This window comes from Temnothorax curvispinosus, unplaced genomic scaffold (assembly GCF_003070985.1).
Source record: "Temnothorax curvispinosus isolate PA1 unplaced genomic scaffold, ASM307098v1 QBEX01013138.1, whole genome shotgun sequence".
NCBI lineage: Eukaryota > Metazoa > Arthropoda > Insecta > Hymenoptera > Formicidae > Temnothorax > Temnothorax curvispinosus.
Genome location: NW_020222918.1, coordinates 904,556 through 928,637, shown reverse-complemented (window position 1 = coordinate 928,637; position 24,082 = coordinate 904,556). Strand labels below are relative to the sequence as shown.

The 24,082-nt window shown below is 45.8% G+C and overlaps 2 protein-coding genes across 9 annotated transcripts in view; one reads left to right on the top strand and one right to left on the bottom strand.

Moving 5' to 3' along the window:
- Positions 1-5,419, bottom strand: part of LOC112463325 (probable RNA methyltransferase CG11342) — a 25,258-nt gene extending 19,839 nt beyond the window's left edge. Inside the window, exons 1-2 of one of the 5 annotated variants that reach the window (XM_025029676.1) lie at positions 4,969-5,419; positions 2,131-2,334 (exon numbers count right to left, since the gene is read on the bottom strand). The gene's annotated coding sequence lies outside the window, so the exon portion shown is untranslated. Of the gene's footprint in view, positions 1-2,130; positions 2,335-2,418; positions 2,820-3,498; positions 4,740-4,968 lie in introns of those variants that run through there. The other 4 variants (XM_025029674.1, XM_025029673.1, XM_025029671.1 and 1 more) reach the window with 4 other exon arrangements.
- On the top strand, positions 2,946-24,082 carry LOC112463324 (tribbles homolog 2). Of its 4 annotated transcripts, none has more exons than XM_025029667.1 (4): positions 2,946-3,393; positions 11,510-12,257; positions 15,389-15,690; positions 20,451-24,082. In XM_025029667.1, exons 2-4 carry the CDS (start codon positions 11,937-11,939, stop codon positions 20,908-20,910), a joined length of 1,083 nt encoding a protein of 360 aa, XP_024885435.1. In that variant the 5' UTR covers positions 2,946-3,393; positions 11,510-11,936; the 3' UTR covers positions 20,911-24,082. The 4 variants fall into 4 exon arrangements, with proteins under 4 accessions (XP_024885435.1, XP_024885436.1, XP_024885437.1 ...); XM_025029668.1 differs by lacking the exon at positions 2,946-3,393 and adding an exon at positions 7,456-7,542; XM_025029669.1 differs by lacking the exon at positions 2,946-3,393 and adding an exon at positions 7,558-8,743.

Sequence of the window (24,082 nt, the reverse complement as noted above, 5' to 3'; positions counted from 1 at the left end):
GGCCTGGCCTGACTCAAACGTGATCCAAGCGCCATGCAATCGTGGCCTTATCTGTCTCCTTTTTTGTTTCCTCTCTCTCTTTCGTATCGCGAACGTGAACGCGGCCGTACACATGTCCGCGATACCCGGAGAGTCTTTTTTTGCGTCCGTGTGCGCTTCGAAGTGTGTGTACGGTACATATGGAATATATCGACGATTAAGAGCGAGCGAGCGCGTACACACGTCCACATAGTCAGCGGTGTCAGCACACATACGTGTGTATTAATGCCAATTCGGGAAACGAATTCGAATATCATAGAGTTCTTCAAATTTAAATTAATTTTTTTAAATTAATTAAATTTAAATTTAAACCATGTTGTAATATGGTTGGAGTATATTTTATAAAAAGAGTTTTACGGCCCTCCGGCACACGTCATTCGCACATAACCAACATAAAAATCTATTTTGCAATCTGTTGTTTCATTCTTTTCATTTATTATTCGCTTCGCAGATTATCTTTGCTATTTTTGCACGATAAATAGAACCTGACGGCATAGCAATACATTTGATAATTTAAATTCCGAACACGTGAACACATGCATGCGTGCCGCTTCCTCGCTAAAAATCTGTGCGAATATATACGTCATATGATACTAGGAGAAACTAAATAATTCAAGTTACATTACAAAAATAAGTATGTAGAATTACAAGTTCAAAAATCAACATGTCGTAAAAAAGTGTCTGGCATCTCCGTTGTTGTAAATCATGCGATTTTTGTAACACTTGTCCGTACGATTTTACATACTTTTTTCTACAGTGTGGGAGACCCGTCACGGTCATACGTGGGTGAAATTGCATGCCCTTATACGCGCAATTGTTTAAAGCGTGCCACCCGCGCGCAACGAGAAACGTTAAGGTAGGTCAAGGGCGCGTTGCACCGCGTCGGACGAGTCTCTCGTGAAAGATCTCGCCCGTTTGGAGGATGCACGCGTGAATTTTTAACGCTATCCTCATCAAAAAATTCTGGCAGATAGACAGATGTTCAGAATAAATCGGATCTATCCGAATGCTCGTCAATTACATAATTTGCGTTTTCGTTAAAATAGACAAAGTTGAAAAAATGTAAATTATATATGTGTATAAAGTTGCGACAAAATCCCTCGCGTAAATGACAATCTATAAGCGTTTTAAATGACGATTTTATACGAGACGACAATCGTTAATGTCGTAGAGTTATTTGCATCACGCGTTACGAAACGCTGTGTGCGGTATGTTACAGAAATTATTACGTCATCCTACACATTAAATCCTAAAATGAGAAAAACACGACAATTCGGGGATTTGCCAACAATTATTTTAGAAGATATAACTTTACCGGTACGTAACAGCGAATTCGGTCGCTTGCGCTATTCTCTCGGCACTGATATAAAGGTGTTTCCTAAGTGATGTCGAAAACTTCAGGAAGTGATTTCTTTTTAAACAGAATTTTAAAGAGAAAAGTTCCTGAAAATGCTTCCGGAAATGCTTCCCTGTAGATTTATTGGCCTTCAAACTTTTATTTAATTATTTTTCTTTAACTTTTCGACATCACTTAGAAAACACCCTGTATAAAGACTATCATGAAGATATTTAATTATAATAATACAATGATAAAAAAATATAATAATTTTTGTATAATAATTTAATGATAATAATACAGGCAATAATTATAAAAATACATTCTATTCGGTAAAATACTCTCAGTGTTAATATATTATCGTATTTTTTAGCGAAACATACTTCATCAAAGTTCGGCTCATATTACGCTTTTAATTTATCTTCGCGCGTAGCAGTTTTTCGAACGTGTCGGTGAGCAGAAAACCTGCCTGCGCGGAGTGCAAGCAACCGAATTCGCTACAAGTTCGCGTTATAAGTATACGTTCGGGTGCTCCGGACATTTGATAAGCTCCGATATGAATACGACCGCGTGTCGCGAGTTGAAGAGTCCACGTATACACATGTCGGAGAGGCTGCAAGGGGAAAGGGAGCGGTCAGGAGCGTCTCTCGCGACCGGATGCCACCGATCACCCGATTCATTTTTCGCGCAGGTTGGCACGTTCACCTTCTCCGGAAAGAGATACGGATTAAGATACACAAGCTTATCTCTCTTACCTCGATGTTATTGGGTGTCCATCCGTCGCTTCCGTCGCGAATTGCCGACTTTCTCGATTTCGGCCGGCCGTTCTCCGTGAGCCCGCGATCACCCGCGTGCACAATCGTAACACGTGCGTTACGGTGGCGGCACGTGATGCAACACCGTTCCTGTTACCGGCGATTCAAGACGCGCTCTTCTCCATCTCGTCACATCATTGACCTCTGAAAAGATGTGACGAACTCGGGATGAGGAACATTGTTACATATAGATAAACGGAACATTCCAATGTGTGCTATTTCTAGTACCTCTCGATAATTTGTAAGCATTTGTAAATTAATCGCGAACGTTAGACCGCAAGTGTTATTATTAGCGCTTCAATTGTCCGACGACTTTTCAAAATAAAATCAATAGCACGTGTATAAATGCCTGCAACTGCCTCAACTTTAAACCAAGAGGAAAAAAACGGAAAGTCTCGTTCAATGGCGAGATCTTGCATCACAATGTATCATACGCACCATGCTTGCGTCCGGATATCAATATCATCCGCACGACCAATCGAATCGAAGAAAGAACCGCGATGTCCACGATATCTCACGCGGTATCACTCCGGATTATACCGGGTGAGGTTAAATCGTTAAATCAGACCGTTACAGAAAAAAGAACGGGTTCCGCGCGCGGCCTCGCCGGAACTGGCGGGACGACCGATGTTGGCCGAACGCGCGCGTTCGCGTCCCTTCGGCGCCCGCCGCCAATCGCCGCCGCGGCCGAAGATCGCCGAAGCGTCGTGCGCCCGGACACGGTTACAATATTCGCGTTCGCTCGTTCGGCAGCCCGCAGTTGTCAGCTGCACAATGGCAACGTTGGTCTGTGCTCGCTCGTCCTGCTGCCGCCGTCGTTTCTGAGCGGTGGGCCGGCCCAAACGTTGGACCGTCCGTTGCGCGGATACCACGAGTCTCTCTCTCTCTCTCTCCTCGCGCACGCTCTCTCTTTGTCTCTCTTTGTCTCTCTCTCTCTCTCTCTTACGTCCCCGAGAGCTCGTCGTCGAGACGTCTCACCGGCCGCGTTTCGGAAACGAAAGCAGCGAACCGACGAAAGTAGCCGACGAGAAGTGAGCTAAGAAGAAAAGGAAGAAGAAGAAGAAGAAGAAGAAGACTTCGAGGCCGATCGCAGCAATCGCCCTCGATCGCGGTGCCGCCTGCGGACGTCCAATCGTCCCTACCCCACCGATTCAGGAACGACGCACGGCGACAGCTATACAGAAGGAAAAGAAACCCACGAAGGTAAAGTTCTATCTCGACACGGGGAAAGAGAAAAAAAATAACCGAAACTCCCGGCGAGGCGGGGGAAGATCGGTCGTCGCCGCGCCGAGCGCGTGTGTGACCTACCCCTGACTCGCAGGAAACGCGCTATCGACCGTGGATGCCTTTCGCGGGGTGGAAGGTGGAAGTAGCGCGTGGCACCCCCTTTTCCCCCCCCCCCTCCACTGAGTGTACGCTTGTGTACACCGTCGTGTGCGCGTGTCGCGCGGCTCCAGTGCAAAGTGCAGTGCCTCTTGTCTCTTCCCGTCGACGCTACTATCGCGACCGCGTCGCCGCGCGCTGTGGGGCGACCGATCTGACCCGCGGCGCCGCGGACTACCGCACTACGGACGACTGCACTCTCCGACGCGCGCTATTCGCTCGTCGTCGCGCTACTTTCGCGCGTCCGAGAGCCAATTTATATCAAATGACGGAACGAACCTTTCAGCGCTCGAGAAAGTAATCGTTAGTCGGAGTAATTAAAACGGAGTAACTGCGCGAGGCGCAGTTTGTATTGTTTATCGTTAAACAACTCGTTGTCACCGATGTCACGAAGAAAGGGCGCGTTATTAATTAAAATTGGGATAATTATATGTTGCGAATTTTTGCGTCCCGGAATGTATAGCTATAGATAGATCGTCGGTCACGAGCCGGTTCTCACACGCTCTCGTTGAATTTCATAATAGTTCCACGAATCTGGATCGTACGCGCTTCCTGATAAGGCCGGAAGTCGAGCGGTGACGTCGTTAGAGAAACATTGCAGAAATTCGTATCGAGGAATTCGAACGTATTCTTAAGTAACGTTTATTTGAAATCGCTGCTAATTGCGAAACGAGCTGTATCTCGAAACTCTTCCACCACATTTCTCGTTTTTTACAGTCAAACGGCGGAGCCGAAGGTTTTCCGAAGGTTCCGAAGGCGCGTCTGAAAATATTTTTAATAGACTTTCGCATTTATCGCACCCGGCTTTTTCCTCCTCGTTTATTTCCACCGAGGCCAGCCGCGCGCTCGGTCTCGCGCACTGAATGAGCGTATTTACGTTGAATGAACGATCTGACGCGGGCACTAAAACCGGCGAGAGAGAGAGAGAAATCACAGCGAGCGTTTACATTTCGCGTAAGCCACCGGCGGATACGCAAACAATCTTGTTTGTTCCGGACAAAGGGAGCGGAGCGCGGCAGCCGACGCTAAAGATCCATCTTTCTTAATCTTTGACACCTAACCGGAAGTCGAGCAGCTCCGCTCCGAGATACAGCGGCTTCTCTCCGACCCTAGGAATCCTACGATTCGCGAGACGGACTGCGGGAGGATGCTGCGCCATGGGGCGGAAGGGTGGAAAAGAGAGGGGGGGAGGGAGATCGGCCCGAAATCGACGCGCGGTCGCTTTTACAATGTAAACCGGGAGCGCGCGGCGAAGCTGTTGGGCAATTTACATATTTCGCGAGCTTGCGTCACGTACGGTTGCGCGCTATTAATGCAAACGGTGCCCGCAATATCGCGCCCTCGCCGCGCGCGAGCGCGCGACAATCGTGCAATTCTCCGCCATTTTGACCTTACCGAAGGATATCTCTGTAGCGCGTAACGCTACATATGTGTACGTGAGGCGCGCGTGCACGGCCGTTGTGTGGGTCGGCTGGTATATCGCGCGTATATCGTTTCGACACGCGGCGGCGACGGCGATGGCGATGGCGATGGCGACGGCGGCGGCGAACGCAACACTTTACTAATTCCGAGCTCGCGATTTCGTCAGATACGAGCGTTTTATTCGGGAGAACGCGCGCGGGGGAAGGGACGGAGGGGTGGGGAAGACCTCGACAATGCCCCGAGGAGTTCGCGCACCTGCCGGGCTAAATCGTCTCACGAGATCCGTCTCCCGACTCAGCTGGCTTCGATTCTCTCGCGACACGGTTTTATCGAATATTCTTTTATTTTTTTTTCCTTTAAATTCTGTCACAAGACAACAGTTCACCTCTTAGGCCTATTATTCGTTTTTGCTGCACTTCTGAACCAGTGCAGTAAGTTGAAATGAAAGAAAATATATTTGTTTCATTCTAACTTATTGCACTAGTTCAGAAGTGCAGCGAAAACGAACAGGCCTCTTGTTTCGTATGAAAAAATTATGATACAAATAATAAAAATATGTCTTCTGCCGGTTGGACTGGCTCTTCGCGTCTAATAATATTTTTGCGGATACATTTTTTTTTTCAGGAAATCCGAGTAATGTCTGTCTTGAAGCACAATATCTCAAGCTAAAGCCGAGATAGTAGACGCGTAATTAAATTGATAATCAATTTAACCCTCAAAGGACTCCGTCGGGTCGTTTTCGTCCACCCGAAAAATACGATCCTGAATATCTTTTTTTTATATTTTTTTGACCCTGAAACTCATTTTTTATATTTATTATGAATTTTTGAAAAAATCTCTTTTTCAATTTCTTTATGCTAATAACTAAAAAAAAACTGTTAAAGAAAAAAAATTTTTAGAAACCAACATCACAGCTTAAAAGAGGAAAGTTCAAAGAATATCCATGAATTTTGCGGAATTTTTTGAATGATATTTAATATTATTTATAAGTCGAAAGGCAAAAAGGACCCGACGGAGTACTTTTAAGGTGCCAAATTAGCACGGAGTCTTTTGAGGGTTAATAATCATGATGCTAAATAAGCATTTCTTAGAAACGAACTGTAAAGAATTTACTGCGGAAAATATATCACATATGAAAAAATTATATTTTTCCTGTGGTTGTCGTTCTCTCTCTCTCTCTCTCTCTTGCAAGGATAAGGGAGTATCCTTATAGGGCTTCCGATGTAACAGGGCGGAATAAGAAATACCACGCCGTACTTATTTCATATACGAAAGAAACGTATGTACGGTGAGGGAAAAAAAGCCGTAGAAAGGTCAGCGCCGTTACTTCTATTCATGCATAACGAATTCGAATTTGTATCTTAATACACAATAAGGATTACATCATTTCCTTCAAGGTGGATGATGTAATTTTCACCGTGTGTATCAGTCTTTATCGTTTGTTACCGATCGTCTCGAGATTTTTTATAGCTTTCACTCTCCCTCACTGTTAAATATTAAAGTATAAAATTTAAACCATTACCTTAAATAACAGTTTGTTACTTTTAACTACCATGCGTATGTCGAAATTTATTATTTTAACACAAAACACAGTATTATTTTAACTTCATTGATTTAGTTAAATTGACGACATATTGGAATAAGAGCAGTGGCGATCTATGAAACGTCGTCTACAATGGCAGCGGGAGTATGCGGTAAGACGTAAGCGTAAGCTATTGACGAACCACAGTCGATTATTCTTGAATTGTAAAAATCCCATTAGTCAATAACTTACTGCTTACGTCTCACTGTTATACTCCTGCTGCCATTGTGGACGACGCTTGAACAATTAAAAATGACTCAAATTGAGTATAATTTAACACTACGAATTTAACAGTGTTTGATAGATGCAAGGTCGCTACCTGCCTATTCCGGATCTGGCGCGCGTGGATTTCAAATGCATTCTTTCGTCCATCCCGGCGCCTATCTCGGGTTTGAAACTGAAACCCCAATTTAGTAGATACCATTGTTACATAATTAACAGCCCCTCCGTCATTTCGCCTCCACTAAAAGGGGCGCGATACAAAAGATTATCGTCTAGCTTCTTTGAAATACTCGGCCGATAGTCGGATTCAGGGAAACATCGCGGCCCAGGTCGGAGTTGCCAGACGTCGCTGCCGTTAGGTCATCGCGCGATATCTTGGAAGGAGGGGAGGGGGGGAGAAGAGTGCCCCTTTAATCGTAGTCCGGGCACGTTCACCTGTCGATACGGCGCTGACCTCGCGAAATATCGCGGCATCCACGTGATCGAAGATAGCGGCCGCTTTCCGCCTCGAGCGAGAGTCCTCGGCGGGATGATAAAACCGACGTTACCTCGTCATCTCGTTTCGTATCGCTCGCGACGAAGAGGACGACGACAAGAGATGGGGGAACGGGGGACGGGGGGTGGGAGGGAGAGAAGGAAGAGAGGAGGAGGAGGCAAGGAGATCGCGAGTTGCTGCACGAACAGCCCTGATCTTTGGAGCGAGGAGAGCCGTCGTTGCGTCGGCGTTGTCGACTTTTGCGCAAGTGCGTAGATATCGTAATGGAGGAGGCCGCGAAGAGTATCGCCAGTCAGCATCTGCCGCGCGAGTGATATATGATTTTCAAACGATACGATATGAAACGCGGCACGTAAACAGGCATTGAGCAATATCTCCAGCGAAATTGTCTGCGACAGCTATTCTCGCCCGATCGCAAAGGTTGATCGTTAAATAAAAAAAAATAAAAAAGAAAAAATTCTATGGCAACCGATATCGGCTAAGAATAGCGTGTGAATCTTGGGTATTGTAATGCCGGACATCCGTCTCTCTCTTAAACCGTAAAAACACGGATTTTTCTCCACGCGAGAAATGCTGTAATGTATAAATTGTCGCTCGATGAATGCCCCAATTTTGAATTACTTACGCTTCACGTGGATGATTCGCTAAAACGCTCGAAATTTACTTCGCTTCTTGCATCTCGATATCTTCCATCGATCTTTATCTTGCACAATCGAGATCGGTGTAATATTTTGTGGAAAAATCTTATTGATAATCTGCTCCAGAAACGCTGATCTTCGCGTTCGACCTTGTCGCTCGTTATTGTCGAGACGTTAATTGCTGCCACTAATTCGCTCTAATTCTTCACAAGTGAACAAGAACAATGACCGCTTAGTAATCCTAGTTTCTTCTTTAAATTAACTAATGCAATCAAGCGGAAATACGTATCTCCTACGTATTTCCAGAAAATAAAAATCTAATCACACTCGGGCAAAGTTTACAGTTATTTATATTAATTGAAGAATCGATAAGAGAGTGGACAGATATTTCGAAATCTATCATGAAATGGAGTGCGATTTCGTCATTTCTGACGTCGTTGATGCGGCTAACGAGATTGGGGAACCTGTAATTTGACGCGCCGAATTCGGCTTTTTTTTGTTGAACCGAAAGACGATTCCGCTGCGCGACAAAATCGCATGAAAAGTAATCGTCCGCGACACGCCGGTTGTGCACGCTTTGAGGCGCTTCCTCAAGGACAACCGCGCGATATTTGCATATCTTGAATCGGCGATTCCGAACGGTTATGCGGATGGGAATGTATAATTCGAAGAGGGGCACTAATCGAGGGGCCACGTCGACCCAGCCGTGCAGCGATTGGAAGCAAATGTCGCTCTGACGACCGGACTTTCCTGCGGTCATAATCGAATCTGCTCCTGGAAACTCGCGATTTTCTTCATGGCGAGCGCCGGGTAAATATTTACCCTCGCTCACGCAACCTTCGTTTTTTTCAATCGTTTGTAGATATAACTCGACAATCCCGAGTGCCCCGACAAACGAACAAGGGGAGAATGCCTTCGAAGTTCGAATATAAAGTCTGACTTATGTCCATTTTTATCAATGCAGGTTAATTTTAATCTCCGTTTAACTTACCTGTCATCTTTTCCTAGCCCTTCGTCCGCATAGGTGGGTCGTTTTCGTCCGGGCGAAAATCAAATGTAGTTGTAACTTTTGCAAACGCGTAGAAATGGCGCCACTGCGCATCCGTAAAAAAAGTTATGCTCCCCGAGAACCCGCCTACCGAGTTTCAAGGCGCCAGACCTCCTCCAGCCGTCACAGGAGACACGTAATTCTTGAAAAAACGAGGTTGGCGGCGAACACTTAAGCACTTCATTTCAAAATAATTGCATGCAATATTTTTTTTATGAAAGGTACGTTTTTCCCCTTCAATTTCTTTTTTTATTTATTTCGATATCTTTATTTGTCTTAAAGTTATGATTTTTTGAGTAAAAGATGATTTTACAAGTTGTAGTTGTAGTTGCTCCATTTCTTAAATAAAAAATATGTGAAAAAATTAAATTGCTTATAATTTTATGATTGATACTTCAAATTGAAGGTTTCAATTACCTCCATGAATTTTTTCAGATTTTTTGTAACACTTTAACACTTAAAAAAAAACGTCAAGACGAAAACGACCCACCTATGCGGCGTAAAAGTGCCAAAAAAACGTATGCGGACGAAGGGCTAGTTCTAAGAGTTAGAAAAAGATAGAAAGCAAGTTAAACCGAGATAAAAGTTAATCTACATTGGTAAAAATGGATATTAATGTTTTTACTTGCCGTAGTTGCCGTGTGAAACGAGATTCCGATATCGGAATGCAAACTAAAGGCTATCGCACGTAACAAAGTTTTAGTCATAATCGTAAGGCCGTAAGAAAATAGACCAATTACACTCGATTATTCTTCAAGCTCAAGGAGAATAATCGACTGTGATTGGTCTATTTCCTTTTACGGCCTTACAATTATGACTAAAACTTTGTTACGTGCAATGGCCTTTAGGCGTTTGATCTGACCGACGAAACTTGAACGGAGAAGGGGGGGTAACACTGTACCCCCTCGGCGGACAAGTCACGTGTGATCCGCGAACAAGTATGCGCTCGCTCTCGCGCGACCATCACCACGTATTTCGACGATGCGTCGGGAGTGTATTGTTTTGTAAACATCGTGGATCAATGACGTGTCATCGACACTTATCGGCGGGGGATGGTGGCGGGGGTGAAGGGGGGCGCGAGGGAGAGCATTTAGCGATAAAATTACGCGCGTGAGTCATCGCGCCGCGAGTGTGGATCATCGCAGCCCGCTACTATTTCAGGCAGTCACGAATAAATTCGACCGTGTACCCCGGTCCCCTCGGGGGAGGGCGAGGATTGGGGAGGGGTAGTACATCCTCCTTTCGCGAGCGTGAACGCGCCGTTTCGCGTCTACGCGATTATCGTCGCCGCCGGGCGCGTCACGCCGGTCACGTGTGTGTGTGTGTGTGTGCCGCCTCTCCTTTTGCCATCCGATCATTCATAAAATCGTCACGTAATTTTCCTCGTCGCCGGTTACCTTCGTTCGTCCGGTCCAGTGCCGGCTGCGCGAAGACGCGTCCGATACCTCCGAAACCGAGAGCCGTCGATGTCACCCGGGGTATCAAAAGAATCACAGACTCTTACGATTCCACGATTTATCACATTAGAAGATAATTTGAGTTTCACTTTCTTAATCGCTTCAGCCGTAATTTTTGCGTATACGTGGAAAGTGAGCGCATAGCATGACGCTTTCTCTCGTGACTTTCAGATAAATTTGCATTCGCTCTCTAAATTCGTGGGGGGACGATCGACGCGTCATCGATATCCGTCCCTACGTTCTATTAAAAGGAAAAAAAAGGATATTCACGCTTACGTGACGCGATAGAACGAAACAATCGACGTTTATGACGCGGACGTACGACCGGAAATTAGCTTGGGGCTAGCCGCGAGACTCGCCGCCGTCCCTGTACCCCGGCGCGAATACCCCTGACCTTACACAGGCTCTCTCCCTCTCTACACCGTGTGAGAATTGCGCATGAGGCGCGAGAATGTCGAAACGTGTCGTATTTTGAAATTGTCCGTGAATCATATTACGGGCTCCCCGTGAACGAAACTATTGTGCGTCGTGTGTCGTCGTTGTCACGTCAGATCGTGCGGGTGGGTATGTGTACGTGTGACGACGCGTAGGCGTAATTGTGGTGTAGGTGCGCCATGCCTCTCCTTCTATTTTGGCCAGGGCCACCTGCGCGAATTACCGGAGATGTCTTTTCTTTTTTAACTGGAGGGATGTAGCGTTCCCTCTGAGAGGAGAACGTGAAAGTGGCGCTCGCCGGTTTACCGTGATCCGGATATTCGCGTCCGCGTTAAACGTTTTGTCCTCAGTTTCGGTTCTCCAATACGAAAAAATCACGTTCGATCCAATTGCAAAATATTACATTAGTTGTACATTATATTGCAGACTGTTGCGCAATGATAATTACGAGGTCTTGTGCTTTGGATTTAAATAAAAGAGATAATGGTGGCAAATATATCGAAATAGACTTGTATACAGCTTCGTATTTTTTTATTCTAAACTCTAAAGTGTAACACGAATTACGCTTCCTCTATAATTCTATTTTATTCTAAGATAACTGGCCGTCGCTACAATAATCTCTTTTTCGTGTTACAGGATCAGCTCTTGAGAGCGACCGACTGATAACTTACGAAGATCTCTCTCCGTCCAAGGACCCAGCGCAACACTGCGAAACGACACTGCGCGGGGTCACCAAAAGCACAAGTGATATTTCTAATAGTTAACGCGTTAGAGATTAGAGGAGCTGAAACCGTCTCGCGAAACCCGCCGTCAGCGTGCTCTTTGTACGTACAAATGTCGGACACTCGATTCGTAATATCCAGTGCTAATTGTAAGTCCGAGTGTGTGTTCAACGCATCTCAACTGTTGTAATCCCACGATCGCGTGGACCAGGAACACGATACGGAACGCTGCGCCGGCGGGAGAGGATTAACGGCTGCGTCGAGTGACACACACACACACCGGGTGTGTACGTGTGCGTGCGTGCGTGTGCGTGCGTGCGTGTCTGTGTGTGGCGCGCAACATGAGAGTGGCCAGGCAGCCTCTGCAAGTACCGACCCGCAGCAACAATGGCAAGTACCCGGTCGGTCCTAACAGTAGTCAGGACGTCATCCATCAGCAGCCGTCGCCGCAGCAACAGCAACAGCCGGCCGGCGACGAGAGCAGCGCGGTGGTGCCGCCGAGCTGCGTCTTCTCGAGCTGCGAGTCGATGCCAGCCGACCTTCGCGGGGGACCGACCCGACCAACCATACTGGGGGATCGATTCCTGCTTCTTGGTCCGGCCGAGGGTAGCGCCCTTTATCGGTGCCTCGACGTGCACAACGGTCAGCAACTTGTCGCCAAGGTCAGTATCGAGATCCTTGCGAGTCGGTTTATCATTTTTGTCGACTCAGCTCGAAGATGGATAGCTTGAAGATTGCGGCACTCGCTCTAGCTTTTTATAAATCTTAACGACGAGTACGAACCATTGACTAAAAGTTTGCAATATCAGCAGCTTACACGTAGCGTGAATTGGTGAAGAGTATAAAATAAGGAGGGACAACTTTATACCCACTTATACCCTAATGTTTAAATATTGTACAATAACTTCTTCCATTAGCCAATACTTAGCAATATTAGCAATGGTATATTATTGAACTAGCAGTATAACTTTAAGATTTATTTTTTACGTTATATTGGAGATTGCTTGCCTCAGATATTTTGTTAACGCGTCGAAGGAATTAAAAAGGTATTAAAGGTATTATATAGATGAAAAAAAAATGATATTCCACGCGGCATTCTTATATAATAATGGCAAAAATGGCTAACGCGATAAATAACGAGGTTTCGCAATATTCCGATGGCAATTAGCTTTTTGCCGTATAATGCGGCACTGGCGCGGCATATAAAGGCGACGGCGCGCCATCGCACGTGGATGCATCCGCGGCGCACTGCAGCTGCCGAGTTTCCATCCAACTGCCGTGGCGTTATATAATAGAGCACACGGACGTGTAACGGTCCGCTAATGTTCGGATCGATCGAAGCTTCCACCGTGAAGCTCGTTGCGAGATCGACGACGACGCAACCGAGCCGGGGCGGCCCTCCCCGCTCGTCTGGGAAACGTTTACAACTTCCTCAAGGAAGACTCAATTAATCCTTATCTAGACGACCTCTTTCCCTAATTGATGGGAGAGGAAAAAAAAACGATTTCCGTCGAGATACCCGTTCGATAAGATACTCGCTCGTTCGCGACGCGAAACCGGCTTTTGTGAGTCAAGGGCGATGTCAAGGGATAAAGAAAACCCATCGGTTGCTCCGACAATCAAATTGGATTCTCCGCGCTATGACTTCCGGATGTTACGCGAAACCGTGGCTTCGTATCTGGATTTCAATGTTTTGCGTCGATAACAGGGAGAAGGCGGACGGACCTCGTTAGATAGATATACCCACGCGCAAAGTAGGTACGCAAACGTAACACGCGCGGGTGTAAGCCGTTTCCTGTTCTTTGGGGGGGGGGGGGGGGGCGTTTATGTTTATTCGTGTCGACTTGCGCCGTATCGCGGAATTTCGCGATCGGAAGGGTTTCAACGTTTCTCCAGCGTTTCTCCTTTTCATTCTCCTTTTTTTTTTCCTCTCCTTCGGCAAGTCGCTCGAAGGGAGCTGTCACGTAACGCGCGCACACGCGGCGCGGACCGGCACGTGGACCCGCTCCTCCCCGTCGCGTTTTCCATTAACATTTTACAATCGCCGTGCGTTATACAATGAGTCGCTTACATCATCGGCGTTGCGAACAAACACAAGGCTGTGTCACCCCGCGGCCCGCCTCTCTCGCCTCGCACATCCGTCGCGTATCGCCACACGCTGTCCGTTATTCATAATCGCTTCTAAAACCGTGGCCGTTTAATTTAATTGACGATTACGCACGAGAGCGTTGCCACGCTTTCGCAAGCGTGTCCGCGTTTTGCGATTGTGATTTCAGAAGAAAAAAAATAGGGGTCACAATTATTTCGGAGAACGGGGGCGAGGGTCGCGAGCACTAGACCCTCAAAGCCATGAGCTCTTCGATATAGTTGGAGATAAGAACGCATCCATAAATAGAACGCGTTCATTGTCATTTTTATTTGCGTCGGAAAAGTTTCCCTGTGAAGCAAATAAGAGGGAAGAGATAATTTTCATTTGATATATTAAGTAAATTAAATAAAATTAAAGGCAAATAAGGGCCAACGCCGATGATAAAGCGAGAAATATAATATACAATAACCTTAATTAAATACAATAACAGATACAATTACGTACGTTTTGGTTTTAAAGTTTATATTTGTCAGCGTACATACAAAAATACACATTATAAATTATTTATATCGTACTTGATAAGTTGCTGGAAATTATAAAATAAGATAAGATAACACTTTGTTGAGTTCACCCGAAAAGAGCTGATTTTTCCTGTATACGTTTATTCTCTCAATTTCCCCCCCCCCCAAAAAAAACGCGAACAAGTTTTTCGGCGCATTTTCTGAGTTGGGAGCATTACAAAAGCGGCGTTCGATGGCCGATCGGGGCGATTTCGTAAAGAATGCACGGTGCTCTTATTAAACTAATGAGACTCGAATGTCGAAACGGTGTCAGGTTTCGACACGAGCCAGAGAGATGAACAGCTGGACGAGCAGAGTTTCAAAGGTGATCGACGATTTCGTCCGATTTCGTCCGTTGTATGTAGTTTTCAGAAAGTTTTTTTGCTCTGACACAGGTCGATATAAAAAGCATTATTTATAATTACAAATAATACACATTCAAAGCTATAGCTATGTCGGTTAGACCTGTACATTTTCTATCTGTTTTCTATTTGCCATTATATTACGTTATATCGAGGATTAATTATAATCTGTGTTATGACACAGTGTATAGCCACCGCATATCGAATTGCCTTGATATCGATATCTGGTATATGAATCTGGCCGTTAATTAAAATAATTAAGAGAATTGGGGCGGATGTGCAATTTTAACCTAGAAATTGTTTAATTTTCAACCTCGAAATTGATCGACGTCGTATGACTAGGTAAAGAACCCACGTATCTTAAATAATCGTCACTTAAGTATGCGAAGTGAGCATCGTCCTCTCAAGGATATCCGCTTGGAATAATTGAAGCTCGTTGAGTGATAAAATTCATTTCCATCCGAACCGAAATCGAATACAGTATACAGTCGGTATCGAGTTTCCATCAAGAACGCTTGTTAAAAGGCAGAAGCATCCGTCGTTTTGCGCTCCAGAAAAATATTGAATACCCATTCCAAAAATAGAGGCTTATCAGGAATATTAAACGCAGGATAAATGCTGAAGATCATATCAATTAGATGATTGTGATAATTAATTCCATTTAGGAGAACGAAACGTTTTATCTATCTAGAAATATCTCTGGAGTGCATTTCCGGCGTATTTTTCAACCGGCGTTTTTAATCGCCTTTGTTGCTGACTCCGTTTGCATTTCCGGATTGCAGGCGCTGACCGTGGGCGACAAAGGTTGCGAGGCGTTGCTGCAAGCCCACCTTCGTCTGGAGGGCACCGGCGCGGCGAGCGGCGTGGCTGGCGTGGTGGAGGCACCTGGAGGCCGGCGCTATCTCCTCTTGGAGGGCCATCACGGTGACCTGCACGCCTACGTAAGGGCACGCAGGAGACTACGCGAGCCCGAGGCGAGGCGGCTCTTCCGGCAAGCGGCCAGGGCCGTGGCGACGTGTCACGAGTACGGGGTCGTGCTGAGAGACCTCAAGCTCCGGAAGTTTGTTTTCGCCGACGAGGCGAGGTGAGAATATAATTTCCAGTTTAGTATTTAGATTCTTTAAAGTGACTTCGACCAAACTCCAAATTAACTTAACCAACTAGTAAAGCAATACCTGCCTATAGAATTATTAACTTTTAACACATGAAAAGGAGACTTAGACTTAGATCACGAATAAAAAATTACTAAAACTTTTATTGGAGATAATTACACTATTTTGAATTAACCAGCGTTTGAGTTTCGTCCAATTCGCTTTCAAAATCGAGTCTTCGATTTATCAAACCTTTGTAGAAACGATGATTTAATACGTCTCTGTCATAGACTAGATCTAAATTCAACTATTTTGCTTCATTTAAAAAGAAGAAAACGTTATGAAGGATATAAGCTTTCTTTCAATTCTTATCAGTTCGTATTGTATTTCCGGTCACTTATATTTTTGCAATACTATACGATATATAGATAAATAATCAGCGTAAATTTTCGTCGATGATAGTCGAGTAAAGAATCAATCAAAGTCGGAGCATCTTTCCCGCGACGATTAATTGAAAGGTGATAAGATAAGCGACACACATCCGGATCGAAGCGAAGGGTATCGCGATAGCGCAGGGTTCGCGTTCGCTTTTCCGAGTGAAGGGGAAATCGATTGCCGTGAGTGTGTTTTTTCTCGTGCGAGTGACCTCTCCGTTCTCGGTGCTGGAAAGAAATACGAGCGAATATGGAAATGAAATGAAATGAATATAAACCAATTCGTCGCGGATCGCGTGGCGTCGTGCACTCGCTCGAACAAGGGGGAGAGCGCGTTTCTCTAAAGTATATACGTAGGTATATCGTATACTTTCAAGACGCGGTTTTTTATATTGCATCTTGCTACATCCGTCATCGTCTGAAAACTCAGTTAAAATAAACTCATTCAAGAACACACGGGATTCTGTATCGAATAGGGAAAGTATAATATTGGTTGATTGATATTAATCGCTCTCGTTAGAGCGATATCAATCACTCAAGTTAAATATACTACAACTCAAATCTCATTATGCAAACACCATGTCTTATTTATAATCGTAGAAGCCAAAATATTTTCTCAGAAACTGAACAGAAGCGAGAGACGAAGCGATCCCGTTTGCGAAATAGTGCAAAACCAAATTTAAATTCGCGTAAAGTAAAGCTTGACTCCAAACAGGTGCGTTGCAAATCTTGACGAGTTACGAACAACGTGACCGTTCTCGTTATATATCCCTGTGGGATTTCATTAGATCGCGTCGAGTGATTTAGGGTATGTTTGCGAAGCTCGTTCGCGCGGCGTTATCTGTTCGCGATACGACATACGACGCACCCACGTGTCGCCGCGGAACTCAGGCGCGGACAGGCGAGCGCGTACGGGCGTACGGGCAAAACACAGCACAGCCGATCGGAGTCAGGCCGTGCCGAGCCGGGCGTGTGTGTCGTGCACACGGTGTACGCCGGCGATCGGGAGATCGACTCGTATGTCGGTCCGTTGTTGGCCAATCCGCATTCCTACCGCGCGGCGAGCTCTGCTGCTCCCGCGCGCGGCGCGTATACGTAAGAATAAGGAGAGTCCGGGGAATGTTGCAAGCCAGAAAAGCATATTGGTTCATCGGCTGCTGCTGCGGCGGGGTTTTGAAACGTCGGTATAATTAGGAAACGCGTGGCTCGGCTCGGTTCGGTTCGGTTCCACCGCGACGCGACGCGAGACGGCCGACATCCGAGACGGCCGCGTGGCATCTTCTCCTCTCTTTCTCCGAGAGGGAGGAGTTTCGCACCTTCCTCGAATAATCCCCTTAGGATTGCAATAACGTGCGGGATTCGGGGTCTAACGAACAGTTTGGTAATGATAATTATGAAATAAGAGGATCCGAGAATTTTAATCGTTGAATTAGTTTGATAACCAACGTGGTAAATTGATCCGCCAATCTTCCCTCAAATCCTGCGACTTTGAGAGAAAATTACTCGCATTAATTGATTTCGAACGCGTTCTTCTCCCTTTCTGAAAGTTCGCCGAGATCTCCGTCTCGCTCGCGGGTCTCCCGCGTGGGTTTCTCTTTACCTCATCGGTCGACAATGGGCGGATTAAGGCGATCAAATCAGTCTTTTCCCGGATGCGCCGTCGCGTATGGAGAGTTCGACCTAAGTATTGTAATTGCTAAATGCATCACGCGTGTCTCGGCTAAAACGTGTGCCGTCGTTATTATCGTCATCGTTGGTCGTCGTCGTCGTCGTCGTCGTCGACGACGTTTGGCTCGCGGTGAAAAGCATCTCAACGCGATCTCGTGGCCGGATTTCTCTCCGCCACACATCACATTTCGCAACGGCACCGAGCTGGTCCAGTTCGGCGCCGAATTCAATCGGCGGGATCGTCATTCGCAGGGTTAACGATCTCCGCGGAGTAAAATCGTCGTGTCTCGTTTGATTCTGGGGCTCTCGAGACACACACACACACTCTCTTTCTCTATTCTTGAAACTGTAAATCCGAGACATTGACCCGAGACCTGTATTCGGGAATTTCGCACGCGCACATCCGTGTAATCTACTCAAGTATTCGCAGGAAACGTTAAATGCTCACTTTGCAGCTACGAACTATACTTTAAATTCTAAATAACTCGATATTGATAACGTAAATGTAGGAGATGGCTGCTTCAGAATAAATAACCGCTCAAAAAGCAATTTCTCTACGCCCGGGATGGACATTTGCATTTACATAGCCGTTTATTAGATCCGGATTTTCCTTGTACGACACGAAGATTAATTTAATCGTGGGACGAAAATAATCTCGAGGCGATCCACCTCTCGCCGTTGGAAACATCAATTTGCCGCGTCTGCGAGCGTAGTCAACTGATTAATGACGTTGATTAATGATTCGCGTGATATCAGCGGCTCTCTTCTTCCAAGAATTGAGCTTTGCAATTGTAATATCAACAAAGAAACGAAAGTTCCTCGCGTTTAGATAATTTCATCCGGGGAGATCGGTGCTTTGAAAGCACCAACGTTTTGGTCTTTTGACATTTGTTAAAACATTTCACGAGCCGTCTAAGAAATCACACAGCGTCTAGTATCCGCCGCGCCGAGGGGTTCTTGAACCCGGAGCGATATCGTGCTGCGCGACCGGCGAACGGGTGAAAGTTTGCGAAGAAAGCTGTGCGATGCCCCTCTCTCTGTCTTTTTCTTTCTCGCTGTCTATCTCTCTCCGCGGCGGCCGTGTTTAGTTCATCACGGATGGCCTAGCGTGCCATCGCGTTCGTTCGATTCATTTGCTCGTGAGAGAGAGAGAGAGAGAGAGAGAAGAGGCCATTGACACTCGTTCGGATTGTCAAGATCGTGTAACGACTCTCTCGCGTGACGCGTGCGTTCACCGAAGGCGCGCTTCCGTCTCTCGTGGCTTTTCCGAAATGCGCGCTGACGACGCGTCTCGATGCGCTGACGGCTGAATCATTTCTTTGACACGCCTGAGAATATAATGGATTGTATTGTTTAACTTGGCGAGAAATCTCATTATTTTAATCAGTAGACGTTCTTTCGTTAGAAATTTCTTCATTTACGTGTTTATGATGAGAAATTTCTAATTACGAGATAACACTATTGTATTAGTGATAAATTAATACGAAATTAGTATGCATACCTTTTACGAAGGCAAAATCAATTTCTCAGGAAGTGCAATTTCGATTTAGCGTATATATGGGATTTGTCTCTCTCGAATACTCGCTCTTTCAACTACATTACTTCACTGAGCGCAACATGAATTTTTGTAATAAATGGGACAGCCAGTAATTCTTAAGTACATTCGTCAGGGCTAAAATATCTCTGATGCTGTAAGTGACTCGAAGGAACGATAAGTACAGGAATGTGTACTTCTGTAGGAGGCTATATACGATCTGGGATACGCGGCGCTTTCCCGAGCGCGCTGCCCTCTTCTCGGCCGAAGGCATCGTGGGCGAGAATACGAGTGCTCGTGTCGAAGGAGAGCTCAGAAGTTACCCAAGAGCCAAGAATATTACGTACACGCGCGACTTCCGCGTTGCAGGTTGATCAACGCAACGGCCAGCGCAGCGGGCCTCTCTTTCTCTCACTCTCCATCCATCTCTCGCCCTTTCTTTTTCTCTCGTCGCGCCTTATTCCGCGCTGAGCCGACGACTGCAGAGAACGATGGCTCAATCGCGGTGTCCTCTTGCTAAATTGAAATACCTTGCCTTCGGGCGCGCACTTAAAGTACACGCGCGCGCGCGCGCGCGAGGCGAAGCCGGGGATCTCTCTCTCTCTCTCTCTCTCTCTCCCCGACCGCGCGCATTAAAAGATTGCACGATCCTCTCGGCTTCTAGACCGCGCGGGGAGCGAGTAGATCGTAACCGGTCGATAATAAATGCAGGACTTGGCGTAACGCGTGCCCGAGACACGCAGAGAGCGAATTTCACACGACGCGCCGAAAGGAAAAAAGACCGTAAATCTTTTGCAACGTTTAATGCCCTATCTCGTGGCTCATTTGAGAGAAAGACACGGATCTTTGATCTTCTCGATATCTAGGTGGGCCGTTCGTCCAGGTGTACGCCCACATGGCTATTGAATGATTCTTTTCACATCTTAAAAGCGAAATAAATTAAAATTAAACGGATAGAGAGAGAGAGAGAGAGAGAGAGGGGGACGGGTACGGGTACGGGTAAAACGGATAGGGATACACGACTCGATTATCTTCGAGACAATGGCAAATCGCGTGTAATCATCACGTTATCGCAATCTCGAATTTTTTTTTCCAATCGGACATTTCTTCTTTCCAGAACGCGGCTTCGCCTGGAGAGCCTCGAGGATGCGGTGATCGTGGAGAACGACGACGACAAGCTGACCGACCGGCGCGGCTGCCCGGCGTATGTCGCGCCGGAAGTGCTGCGCTCCGGACGCGCCTATTCCGGCAAGGCGGCGGACATCTGGTCGCTGGGCGTGTTGCTGTACACGATGCTGGTGGGCCGTTATCCGTTCAACGACGCCGAGCACGCGTCCCTCTTCGCCAAGATCTCGCGCGGCCTGTTCGCCGTGCCGGAGGGCCTGAGCCCGCGCGCCAAGTGCCTGATCCGCTCGCTGCTGCGAAAGGAGCCGTCCGAGCGGCCGTACGCCGAGGACGTGCCGCTGCACCCGTGGCTGTCGAAGCCGTTGCGGTTATACACGCCTACGTCCGGCAGTAGGTCCTCGTGCCAGGACCAAGTCGTACCAGAGCTATCTATTAATCCTCAACAAGACTGACTCTCTCTCTTTCGGGGGAAGGATCATTATTCCGCGCGTGACGGCATCACTCTCTCTCATCATCCTAGTGCTTCTCTCGCGCCGACAGCCGGATCGAGTCCTCCGGCCGAGAGGGGGGAGTTGGCACAATCAAAAGAAGAAGGGGGGGGGCAAAACGATTTTCTCTTAACACATTGGCTGTACCCGTAGAGAGTAGCGGATAAACTCGGCGAAAAGCGAAACTGTCGTCTTATATATCAGAATGCGCGAAAGGAACTGTCATCAAAAGAGCAATATTCAGCAAAAAATTCTACCTTCAAAAAGATTTGCAAATTGAGAAATATATATCCTGGCAGTCAATGTGTTAATGGCAGATGAATTTACACACATCGTTCACGTAAGCTCGAGTCGCGCAGTCTCTAGCTTGGATTGAAAAATCGAATCGATTCTTGCGTGGAGACGCGCGGCTAACTATGGCTAAGGATGCTAAGTCCTTCTCTTTTCGCCGGCGAGGGACGGCCTAGAATAAGCTTCGAAGATAGAGCGTACTAACGTGAGACGAGAGTAATCGTTCTCGATGGAACTTTTACGTAGGGGAGAGTAACCAAAGTCTCTATCCTGAATACAATGCCCTGGATTATTTTCCTCGCTGTTTAACGCCGCAACCTGCGAGTTGAACGGTCAAAGTTGAAACCTTGAATAAGATGATATTACGTCTTATTATATAAAGATAAGCTCTTTCTAGTCTAGAGACAACTTGCAGGGTCGAAGCACCGAAACAGCGAAAGTAATTGAGGGGATTCTCTGTAAAATAACGTGTCTCGATTTTGGTCATTCTCCGCTGGCAATTTCGGAGGCAACGTGACGCAAGTGATTAGTCTCTAAAAAAAAGTTTCTATCGGCTATATAGAGTCTTAGATTCGAGAAACATTGCCATTATCGGTCCAAGAAACATTTCGCCTTGTTGCGTAATACAGATATATTCGCGCGCGAGCGCGAATTCCTTGTGATAGAATCTGACAGATTCTGAGCGATGTATGTGATACGAAATATACACAGGTTGTTTCATAAGCGTTATGCGGTTACTTGCGGTCATCTGTCTCTGAAGTCCATGTACATTAATTATATTGTAAACGATCGAATTCGATGTTTGTATTATGCGTTAGGCACACCCGAGTACATCCTCGACTTTCTCGATATTTCGCGTTGCGTATCTACACACGGGATAATTTTTTACGCTGTACCGGCGAATCCGCTGTATACACGAGTAAACAGTTATCTAAATGCGAGCAAGGGACTCTAAATGTAAGTTCGAGTACAACCGGTGAGCTTTGTATAATATAGTATATAATATAAAGCGATGAATATATATATGAATGGGATCAGAGATTGAGTCGGATTCAAAGTTAAAAACTCACGTAGTCTCAAAAGGGAAAACATGATGATTTAACACGAGACTAAATTGCCTAATGACGACCAAATGTTACTAGAGCAGGTCGAACGAATTTAACAAAGCGAGTTTCTAATCTAAACTCCGACTCATTCTTCCTGCACTCCCGTTTACCTGTCATCATTATATCACGAAGTCAATCAAATATATTAGGCGACAGGAAGGAATATTTCTCGTTTTAAAGCGAAAAAAAAAATTCATTCTCCGACCTAAAAACATTGCCTAGAAAGTTCAAGACTGCTTGGACGTGTGGCCTATACAATTAACTTTATTAGAGAAAAATACGAATACGTTGACACGTGAATTTCTAACTTAAGAACAATAAAAGAATACGCTTCTGGATTACTCGCACGACGGCAGTATCCATGAAACTATAAATGTGTTCATCGATGGCAATGTTTTCAGGTAGAGTAACTCTCTAGTGAATGAAAGACAAGATTTACTCTCTTCTGACTCAGACCTCTAAAGTCATCGCTTGCGCGATATATGTACAGCTCACTAGGTTCCGATTTATAAAAGCGAACGAAGCGAACGATCGACGTTTTTATATCAGTTTGGGGCGTATGAGGCTACGCGTTCCATTTTGAGGATTTTTCTCTTAAGTAAAACTCTCCGATCGACATATAGACCTACGAATGATCCTTGACGACTCTACTTTCAGTAGAGATTGTTATTGCCGCAAGTCAATTACGAGAATAAAATTCCAAGGTAGACATTGAGATTTTCATTTACATCAATGCCAAGTAGCGTAATATCCGTAATGAAGTTTTCCTCTTTATGTTAAATGGTGGGTTTGATCGTATAGATACATCAATGTAGACGTTAAATAAAGGGATATCGATGCCGCAGTCATCGGTAGATGTGTCCAAAATAGCACTCCTGAAATGTTTTCCGGAGTCAACACTAACGCTAAGTTTTAAATTAAGCAACCGATTAAAACCGCCATCTCACATAGACGAAATGAATTACGGCTTTTTCTGTGAAACACTTGCGAGGGAATGGGGAGAACAAGTTCCTTAATATCACCAAATAATTGCAGAGTGCGAATCGAAATTTATTAATTTAGAGATATTCCGGAAGATTTTTTATTTAATTTAAATACCCTACAACAAACGTGTTTGCTGAACGCCGTTTGTTTCGCGGAACATCGCTTTCGAGGAACATTGCTCTAGACATGAGAATCATCTTGGATTGTGGATGCGAAGTTCAGTCTTGCGTGAAGCTTGAATCGGATCCGCGTCGGATGACCTCGAGACGTTTCTCGTGGCCCATAGAACTTTTGGTTTCGGAATCAGGATCAGAATCGGGATTGGGAAAGGAAAAGCCAGAGATTACGGGGTTGTCGATCGTGACTGCGACTCCTTACCTCGGCCCTTCACGTTCGACGAAAGTACCATGTGTTCTTGTATTTAAAGATACCTGTCTACCTACCTATTTACGCTAACTCTTTTGTAACTTCCGCGAGAGAAAGAAAGAAAGAGAGAGAGAGAGAGAGAGAGAGAGACCTCTTTTCCTTTTTATTTTATAATATTCGCGCACCGTAACGGGACACGGTACCCCGGTGCGGCGCGCTCCTCGTATCGTTCTCAGTCAGGGTACAAAACGCCGTCGCGCATTCATCGACGTTTAATTTGTACATAAGTTCGACGCGATTACATCCTATTGTATTCAATCATTGTCTAGGTGCGATTAAGGGAATTTCGTTTCTGTACATAGGTAAAATAAAGTGGCGTTTATGATGAA